Genomic DNA, 10625 nt, shown 5'->3' with positions numbered 1-10625 from the left:
CGATTTTTTGCCCATACAAGTAAAACAAATAAGAAATGACGATTCCGCAAGATAGTATATTGAATTTATCTCATTTAGAACCCAGAACTCCGTGAATCACACGAATGTTCAGCAGATTATGATAATTGCTTCTAAGCAGGTAGTACAGGACTTGAGAGGAAAAACAAAGAAGCAAAATATATATTACATACAGTATATGATCAAATGACCGTGGAAAAGTTTAACCAAAATAAATAGAGGAAATGGACTATCTACTAATTGTCTCAAACAAAATCGAAGCGCATCAGAAGCCTTACTGATCTCAGCTTTTCTCCTTTGCGATCAAAGAGGGGAACAGCACGGATCCCTGTCTTCAACTCAGAGACTGGCAAACAAGTTTGGCCGGCAAAGTCATCCTTCTCAGACATGTCGTACTCGTGGACTTCAACTCGAAGCAGAGCAAGTTCAGGAACAGTCAATGGAAATTTGAATTCTTCTCCCCAAACAGGTGTCCAGTTGTCCTCCTTTGTCTTCGTTTTCTTCATTATCTGATCCGCTCGCACCCCAGCTATGCCAACCTGCATTACAGATAGACAGGAAAAAAACACGTATTGAAGGTTTGGACATTACGTGCAGAAGGTTGAAATTAAGGGAAAAAAAAAATTAAAAATTATCAGCAGGCACTAATCTTTATGTTAATATAGTATCAATTCACAGCTTACCCTGCAATAGAAATCAGGGGGTGAGTATAGATCAAAGTGTGTTTGTTTAAAATCCAAATGCCATCCATCTCCCATGTAAACTTTCACCTGCAAACATGAAAAGGCGGTCAGAGAAGGGGAAGTATATGCAGCTTGTAGCTTTAATTTAACATCATACTGATTACCGACCCTCAAAGTCTTTTTCGCTGGCAATTTTTCCCTGGGATCGAACACTCGATCATTTGGACCAACATTCATTAGAAAATCAGGCTTCTTGACATAACCACACCCTCCGTTAGATCTGAACATTCCATGCATCAACCAGAGAGCCCTACCATATCCCTGACATTATACCACAGCAGTGTTAGTATTGGAACACTCTAAATCAAACTAAACAAACTATAAACTAACATATGAAATATTGACATAGACTCAACATATTGTTCACTCAAATTGTTTTAGAAATTTGAAGGAACTAATTATTTCTCATTCCTCCCTTCCCATCATCCTCCTACCTCGATTTCACAAATGTAAAATGAGTTCATTGGGCTACTTTACCAAGTGGATTGCTTGCTTCAGAAATTGATTAGCCACCCTCTTTACATTAAGTTTCTATATTTGTTATTTTCTTATTTTTTCATGTAAAATATGTCTGAAACTTTTATAAAGACAAACTTCTGGTCTGAGAAAGCAACTTGACACGATCCTTGTAGCAAGAGCATAACTGGAGGGTAGTTCTGATAACCAGACAAAGTAATGTACTTCTCTATCAGATTCCACAAATGAGGAATTGAAAGAACTCTTCATAATAGAGGCACTCAATTACAGATGGCTCCAGCATCATTTTACAAATCCAAGTTATCTCAGAAGATTATCACTTAAAATCAATGGCAAGTCGAAATGTAACCAATCAAACAATGTAATTTTTCCCTTTAAATGATTGTAAAGAAGGAACTTTTTTCAGCAAAGTAGAAAAGAAGACTAAGTTTAAGAATCATAATCAATTAAACAGAAAAATATGTGCATAATATCCACAGCACAGCATCTATAACTTATGTTTGAGCAACTGAGAAAGGAATACAGAACCCAAACCTGCATGTTAAATGCAACCATTTGAGCTCCATGCATCCAACCAACTAGTGGCTTGTAATTGGAGGAGTTGAACCGTGTACCCTTAGGATATATCCTTAAAACGTTCTTCTGGGTAAATCTACAGATGATAATTTCAAGCGTCACGTAAGGTCCATTGGAAAATTTTAAACAACTTGGAAAAGAAACAAAAAACCTACATTCCCATATAAAACCTTATCTCAGGCATCTTAAACTAAAAACTTAATAGTCATAAATACCTCACAACATCTGTTCCATGAGATTCAGTCGCCTTTTCAAGTGATTGTTCACTCAAACTAAGGCGTCTAACTTTATTAGCTTCAACTTTGAGTGCCTCCTTTAATCCACCCTTGGGTTTTCTAGCATGAATGGCAATTAGGCGCCTGTAGTCAGATGCTTCCGAAGGGCACTCTTGGTCATCGACATCATTATATTCACTTGAATCACTATCACTCTGTAAATAATAGCTCAACAAATTAAGTGAACACATAAAAATGGTACATATGCTAAGGAAACTGGTTTGAAGGTCAAAATGAGATTCTGTTTCACAGCACCTTGTCTTCATCTTCTTGGTCAGCTGTAAGGTCTGATGGCTCCTTGCCCCATTCATCTTCATCAGAGTTATTTTTCGTATCCTTACTTTTAGCTTTAAGGTACTCTTTTGGAGGTTTTGTTGATATTATAATCTTATACTTCAAGTCATCTGGTGAAGGGAATTCTTGCAAACATTCACATTGCGGACAAAACAGCATGTCTCCAAATGTGTCAGTGATCATCTACAAACAAAATTATAGTTGATCATAAAATATTCCGGCTAACAATGTAAGTCAAAACATGCAAACAAAAAAACATTGATGTTACCTTAGCTACTTTAGCCTGAAGATCTGGTGTCAGGTGGTCTTCAAGAGTAATTATAACAGGATACGGAGATGCAGAAAAAGCATTCTCTTTAATGGATCTCAAGCATTTAAGCAGTTCCACAGGGGTCGTCAAGGTCCTAAATTTGGCAACAAAACTTCCAAGTGAGATTAGGGAAGGACTTTTTCTATCAAGGAAAAATGATAAAAGCCTATTTAAGAATCCTGTCTATGAAGTCGAAAGAGAAAAATGTTGATAAGGTTTTTATGACAACACATCTATATCAAGCTATTTCATTGAATAGCGCATACAGCTAACATTAAACAGCCAGAGAAATCAGCAGAACTTGATATCTTTGCTAAATAAATGCAATCTTCCTCTGTGATTCAGAACTAAATTATACCGGTGTCAGCTTCCTTATGTGACACATAAGAGTCATTCCAATCTTAATCAAAATAAAGATTCCCAGTGGCTAAAGAAACAGAGCAGCGTTTAAATACGAGGCTTGATTGAAGCAGGGGACTCTATGATGCTTCTTTTAGGTATAATTCAATATCCTAATTATAAGATTTTTTACTGTTACTAGAAACAGGGTTCAACTACAAATCTATAAAATCCCACCATGAAAGTGTCCCATACTAAGACCGATTTTCAGATAGCAAAAACCTACCCCTTTGGAAGACAATAAACTCTTTAACTTAAAACAAAAATTGAATCATTTCCAGAACAAATCTATGCCTCAATCTAAATACGTTGTTGTTTACATACCTTCCATGAAGAACATTTACATCATCTTTAGTAGAATTAGGCCAAATGTCAAGCTCTACAGCTCTTACACCTCTCTGCAGTGCCTTAATAATTGGCCTATCGCTACAATCACTGCTCAGTTGATTCCCAGTTAAATATGAATTGTGTCCTGTGTATATAAAATAATTCGACAATGGAGCTTTCATATCATGATGGACCTGATCATATCATAAACAACAGCGCTCCCATTATTAACAAATAAAGAAAGAATAACAGCACCCCATCGCAAAATTCCTTCATTTTTCTCAGCAACCAAACAGAGCACAATACCTTATCATTGATGGGGCGATTAAGATCTGGGTTGAACAAGTAATGGTGAAAATCATCAAGAGTAAGAGTATGTCTGGTAAACTTAGCAATATGATGCCTTGACTTCAAAACCTGCTCCAACAATTTCTCAGCATCTGCAACACACGCGCCACCATCACCTTTGCCATCACCTTGAACTTCCACCAAGAACCGCTGCAGCTGCTCCGCCGTCATGTGGGTTCCCCGTTCTGCATACTTAGCAAAAGCCTCTTTAACATCGATCGGCGGCTCCGCCTCAGTGATCCGAAACTTTCTGGTAAAGCACATGCACATTCTGTAACTCCCCATCTCTCTCCCTCTCTCTCTCTCTCTCACTCACTCACAAAACCTCTGAAACAGAGCTTAAATAAAAAGAAAAAGAAAAAGAAAATGGCTTCCCCTGAAAAAAAGAGTTATGAAGTGACTTATATGAAGAGTTGTGTGTTGAATGTTTCAGCTTCTATTCAACGCTTCATCTTCCCGCCCGGCGTCGGTTGGTACGCGGATTCTTTTCGTTTACAACACATTTACAATCACAAGGCCTGAATGATAAAAGCGAAGTCGCTTTGTTTTGTTAGTGGATCAATCAATGGTTAAACTATTAATAATACTAATATAAGAATATTATAAATGTGGAGGTGCTCTGTTTCTGTTGTGTGTACAGCGTAGCAACATCATCAGTCATAGTGTAGTGTAGTAGTTGACATTGATGATGATTGATCTTGTTTGCATTAAATTACGTTCATATATTCATTTATTTAAGGAAAAATTTTGTATTCAACGTGAATCACGTTGTGCAGTGTGAACTCCGAACATGTTGAGATTGTATTTGTGGGTGAGGTGGGGCTGCTTTATAATTTGTTGTCATACTGCTGGATGCAGGTGAATCTAGCTAAGATTCCTGTAACATTTCGATACAATTTGAAATAATAAGAGAGTTTTAGTTTAGTATCCGGGACCACTAATAAGAGATAGTCATTAGAAGTTCGCTTAATCGTTAATTTCAGGATTCAGGGACTAGTTTAAATGCACGTAAGCTGATTTGGACATATCCGAACACCCAACAAAAAAAAAGAGTTTAGTTTAGTAGAAAAATTATACTATGTTATGCTGCAAATCTGAAAAGGATAATTCTTATTTTGGCTTGTAGGTATTTTGCGATATAGACTCCACGATCAAAGCTGAAGATCTCACTTTTTCCAGTTTGAGTTTATTTTCAATTCAATCGAGTTAACGGGTACTATATAAACTCATTTATAATCTATTTTATAAGAAGCACCAGAGGGAGAGAGACTGCGAAAAGAGGAAACTCAAAAGGGAAAACTCGTTGAGAATAACTCTTTGTAACTTAACTCATCAATATGCTCAATAGCATAACAATGAACTTAGGTTTTGATTATAAGCAACCGAATTACTTTAAAAAATATTTATTGTTCTTTGTCGTTAATAATCATTATTGTATATTCACCGTCGTATTAACTCTATGACTGATCCATCAAGATTATGCATTCATTTTATGTGATTCTAATACCGTCAATCCCATATTTCTGGTTTACGTAATTTTTCACATCAATATATGATAATTAACCTATAAACAATTATAATTAATAATTAGGTCAATTTTTATTACTAATCCTTGCGTAAACTCTTTTAACTTGGGGATAAAGAGAAGGAATCCTAGGATTAGCAATAGCCATCACGATTTCCATGTGCCATATTCAGTAATCATATTATTATTAAAAGATAAAAGAAAGAATTAGACAACGTTCATTTCTATTCTTTTAAAGTTAGTGCTTATGGAACTTTTTAACTACTCTTCATCTTACCGTGTTGTTAGATTAGACTGAGAGATGTGATGAGCGGTGGTGATCTTGATCGAAGGCAGTAAAAGGGCATGATTTACACGTGGGGTAAGTGGTAAGATATTAATATAGAAAGACCATAAATGTCTCTTGGTAAAAAGCAAAGTGGGTGTTGAACTGTCAATCCGAATTTATTAACGGAAAAATGGAGTGTCTTCTCCACTATTTATTAAAGAATGAATTCAATAACAAAAGACAGAAGAGCAAAAGAACAAAAATAATATAAGAAAAAGTCTGGTGCGTTTGTTTCCTTGTTTTACTCATATCCTATTCATCTCATTTCTAAAATAATTTCTAAAATACACGTTTATTTTCTATTCTAAAAATACTATTATATTATATTTAAGTATTTTTAAACCCTCTAAATCTGTTAATTTAATTAAACACCCAAAAAAATTAAAAATTGATAAAAACAATCTTATCCACTTACATTTGCCAGATTACAGCTACCACCGTTGAAAGATAGTCGAAATCTGATATAATAACGCACTGTCAACTGGATCTAACTGAAAATACGTCGATCTAACCTTTTCCAGCCAGATCCCTACAACCAAAGATCTGACCTTTTTCGACCAAATCCATAGTAAATCTGACTAGAAAATACCATATCGATGTATGAACGGTCAGATCCAACTAGTCGTGCACCAATACGACAACTCTAGTCACCCTCCGACGGTAGTGACCAACTGTCGATATTTAATAGGTGAGTAAAGATATTTTTGTTAATTTTTAATGTTTTATTACAAGGGTCTTTAGTAAATTAACAAACCTAGGAGGATGTTTTTATCAATTTTTAAATCATACCTTGTAATAACCCCTCAACTCTTATTTTTTCAAAAATACTATTTAAAATGTTAAAACAAACGCACCTACACTCGTGAATAGGTGAGATAGAAACTCTTAAATATATTATTCAATAGATTTTGAATTCAATTTTACTCGATTACTAATAAAGATGACTACTAAAGAGTTTACCAGACTCTTAATTTTAAAGCCTCGAGAATCGAGATTTATCAAATAGTTAACTTCAAAGTCTTAAAGATTAATTGAAATACGTATAAACTAACCAAAACAAACACTCCCGATCAAAAGACCAAAAAAAAAAGTATGGGTTCCAAATGAATGGGGTTGGTTTTAGTTCCACGTGGGTATGGTCCGTCTGGATTCCATTTCGACATTGCTGGTTCGTCAGAACACAAAAAAATATATGAAGCTATGACAGGGTGGGTTTTAGAGGCAATGAAGAAGACAATTCACTGAAATTATATTATAATAAAATTATCAGAAATGTTTATTAGCTTTCTACTTTAAATGGTTTTCTGGGTAGTTGTTGAGATTAACAGTTTAACACTAAAAAAACAAAAAAAAAAAAAAAAATCTTGTATGAAGCATGCCTACTCTATTTGCCTAGTATCCTCTCATCTCAACAGTCCATTCAAGAATTTGTGATGTGATTTAATATGTGGCTGATTTTTAGGCAGAAACAGGGGATCCTTTTTATCATCAAACATGAAAGCAGATGGAAGTTAGGCCTCGTTACCTATTCATTTTGCGGTGAATGTCATTCTGCTGAATAAACATTAAAATATACATTCAACCACATAATAAATAAAGTCATATTGTCATTCCAACTTATAAAGCCATATAATCCTGCCCGCCTCAACAATTATTTAAAGACAGACGTAAACCTAACCTAAACCCTAATCAGGAAGGGACAAACCTAACCCAGATGAGCTTAAACATATAAAACAATATACCTGNAGACAATTCACTGAAATTATATTATAATAAAATTATCAGAAATGTTTATTAGCTTTCTACTTTAAATGGTTTTCTGGGTAGTTGTTGAGATTAACAGTTTAACACTAAAAAAACAAAAAAAAAAAAAAAAAATCTTGTATGAAGCATGCCTACTCTATTTGCCTAGTATCCTCTCATCTCAACAGTCCATTCAAGAATTTGTGATGTGATTTAATATGTGGCTGATTTTTAGGCAGAAACAGGGGATCCTTTTTATCATCAAACATGAAGGCAGATGGAAGTTAGGCCTCGTTACCTATTCATTTTGGGGTGAATGTCATTCTGCTGAATAAACATTAAAATATACACTCAATCACATAATAAATTGAGTCATATTGTCATTCCAACTTATCAAGCCATATAATCCTGCCCGCCTCAACAATTATTTAAAGAGGGACGTAAACCTAAACCCTAATCAGGAAGGGACAAACCTTACCCAGATGAGCTTAAACATATAAAACAATATACCTGACAGCATTAACTATCGCATATGCGGATATGCCTCACATAGATACTGTACTATGCCAAGTGACTCTTTGGGCCAAAGTAGGACCAGCCCAAGCTTGACTTAAGCTCTGGTTATGACCAAATTATCAGCATCCATTTGGATGGTTACCAGGCAAGTCCATGGCACCAAAATAGCTATCAGCAGAATATACGAAACAGGAATGACACGACAAACAAAAAATAGCCAAATCCATTTGATGAAGAAGCAAAAACTAGACAATAGATCTGAAGAAGTTTACCAAAAACTAAAATTTTTATGCATGTATTTTCATTCGGAGACTATCTTCTCTACTGATAACAAAGAGCAGCTGTGTGTGTATTGTTCTTATAACAAGGAAACAATTCATCAGCTATCAAACCACCATCATATTATTATTGAAAGGAAGAAATAACTCAATTAATAAAGTGCAAAACTTAGGTTTATCTAAAGCAAACAAAACAAAACAACTCCAAAAAACTTCCCTTTGAAGCTTCACTCAGAGCGATTAGCATACCTCTCAACCTTACCGTCATTCAAATTGATACCAACCATAGCCTCACCCAGTCCACAGCTCACGTCTGCCAAAATATCCGGGTCACTGTAATTTGTAACTGCTTGCACAATTGCTCTAGCTCTCCTAACGGGGTCCCCGCTCTTAAACACACCCGACCCGACAAACACTCCGTCGCACCCTAACTGCATCATCAACGCTGCATCCGCAGGCGTCGCCACTCCCCCCGCAGCGAATTGCACCACCGGCAGCCGCCCCAGCTGCTTCGTCTGCATCACCAAATCGTACGGTGCTGCGATTTGTTTGGCGAACGTAAACACCTCGTCATCGTCCATGTTCCGTAAAACCCTGATTTCGCCCATCACCGACCTCACGTGTCTCACCGCCTCCACGATGTTCCCTGTCCCCGCCTCTCCCTTCGTCCGAATCATGGCCGCGCCCTCGCGGATCCGCCGCAACGACTCCCCCAAATTTCGGCACCCGCACACAAACGGAACCCTGAAATTATGTTTGTTGATGTGGTTATCTTCATCAGCCGGAGTCAAAACTTCGCTTTCGTCAACGTAGTCAACTCCGATGGCTTCCAGAATCTGCGCTTCAACGAAGTGGCCGATACGCGCCTTGGCCATGACAGGGATGGTGACACTGTTTTTGATTTGCTTAATGAGTTGTGGGTCCGACATCCGGGCCACGCCTCCCTGAGCACGGATATCAGCTGGAACGCGCTCGAGGGCCATGACGGCACAGGCGCCGGCTTCTTCAGCGATACGGGCCTGTTCAGGGGTGACGACGTCCATAATAACGCCGCCACGCAGCATTTGGGCCAGGCCCACCTTGACGGAAAAGGGAGACTTTTTAGTTGTTTCATAGATGGCGCCGTTACCGTAGACGGTGACAACTCCAGTGTCAGCCATTTTTTGGGAGAGATCTTAGAGAGAAGATATAAGAGAGGGAGGTGACGACAGAGAGTGGAGAGAGTATTTATATTAGCAGATTGGGATTCGTTTTGTGGAGAAACGGTGAAGGAGGGGCACGTGTGTGGCTTGGAGATAGTAATTTTATTTATAATCATAATTGTTTTTGTTTGGTTAGTGAGTTAATTTTGTTACTTAATTAAGGTTAATTATCAGTAAATATTATTATTTTGTGCTTAATAAGTTGCCTAATTATTTTAAATTAATTCACTCTCGTTTTATCATGTTTATTTGCATGCGTGATGGTGTCATCGTCATTAGTTTAACCATGGTTAATAATTATCCTATTTATTAGGGGTGGGAGGTTTCCGAAACCACCCAAATCAAAGGAATCTAAACCACAACCAGCCGGTCTCGATTCTTAGAAGCTAAAAACCGGAACCTGAAGTTCTAGTTCCAAGCATTGTTTTAAAACCTAGACCGGAGGGCAACCCGTTTATTGTTCGGGTCATGGGCCAATCGATCCAACTGGTTGGACCGCTCGATTGGATCGATAACGCCAGCGACAATTTTATTTTTAAAAAATTACATATTAATCCCTCAAATTTTAACATATTACAAAAACTCTCCTAAAAAAGTTTGTTAGTCCCTAAAATTTTTATTTATTTCTAAAATACCCCAAAAAATTACTAATTAATCTCTAAACTTTTGACATATCTCCAAAACACCCTTATAAAATTACAAGTTAACCCTTATAATTTTAAAATATTATAAAAAACCCCCCTAAGACCTGAATCAGACCGGAGAAGCTGTCGGGTCCTGGTCAGACCAGTTCGATCCGATTTTTAAAACAGAGGTTCCAGGTAATTGGGTTAGTTTAAATTACCCCCCAATTTAAAAAAAAAAATGACAAATACTGTAAAAATCACAATGCACCCCCAACAATTTATAAAAAATTATAATTCAGTCTTGGTTCCTACCTAGATACCCGGATCTCGATTTCGATCCCAATTTCGATTTCAATTCCCGGTTCCTGATTTTTAGAATCGAAACCTATCATGTGGGGGCTAGTTTCGGGTAGGAACTGGAATCGAAACCTCGAGTACCCGTCAATTCTGGCCGGTTCTTTTGCACACCCCTATTATTTATAAGGATATTACTTTCTAAACACAAATTATGATACAATTTTGAGCCTTTGGATTGATAAACTTTAAACAATTGAGATTCACTAATATTTTATATAATTAACACATTTAAATAAGCTCTTTGTCTTTCCCCATTCAATAGATAGTGTAAAAAAAAAAAAAA

At 36.7% G+C, this 10625-nt stretch overlaps 2 protein-coding genes across 2 annotated transcripts; both read right to left on the bottom strand.

Annotated features, from left to right (window-relative positions):
* Positions 1 to 263: 263 nt before the first annotated feature.
* Positions 264 to 4322, bottom strand: LOC116129460 (phosphoinositide phospholipase C 4-like). Its single transcript, XM_031415200.1, has 9 exons — positions 3726 to 4322; positions 3417 to 3613; positions 2652 to 2787; positions 2345 to 2566; positions 2030 to 2244; positions 1773 to 1890; positions 870 to 1022; positions 702 to 788; positions 264 to 557 (listed from the first exon to the last, which is right to left on the bottom strand). The coding sequence occupies exons 1-9, from the start codon at positions 4050 to 4052 to the stop codon at positions 264 to 266; spliced, it is 1749 nt and encodes a 582-aa protein (XP_031271060.1). The 5' UTR covers positions 4053 to 4322.
* A 3941-nt stretch (positions 4323 to 8263) lies between these two features.
* LOC116129462 (probable pyridoxal 5'-phosphate synthase subunit PDX1) lies at positions 8264 to 9382 on the bottom strand. Its single transcript, XM_031415201.1, has one exon. The coding sequence runs from the start codon at positions 9315 to 9317 to the stop codon at positions 8385 to 8387; it is 933 nt and encodes a 310-aa protein (XP_031271061.1). The 5' UTR covers positions 9318 to 9382; the 3' UTR covers positions 8264 to 8384.
* Positions 9383 to 10625: the final 1243 nt, after the last annotated feature.

The sequence above is a fragment of the Pistacia vera genome, unplaced genomic scaffold, assembly GCF_008641045.1.
Source record: "Pistacia vera cultivar Batoury unplaced genomic scaffold, PisVer_v2 Contig212, whole genome shotgun sequence".
Taxonomy (NCBI): Eukaryota; Viridiplantae; Streptophyta; class Magnoliopsida; order Sapindales; family Anacardiaceae; genus Pistacia; species Pistacia vera.
The sequence above is the reverse complement of the archived record's forward strand: the minus strand, read 5'-3'. Positions and strand labels throughout refer to the sequence as shown.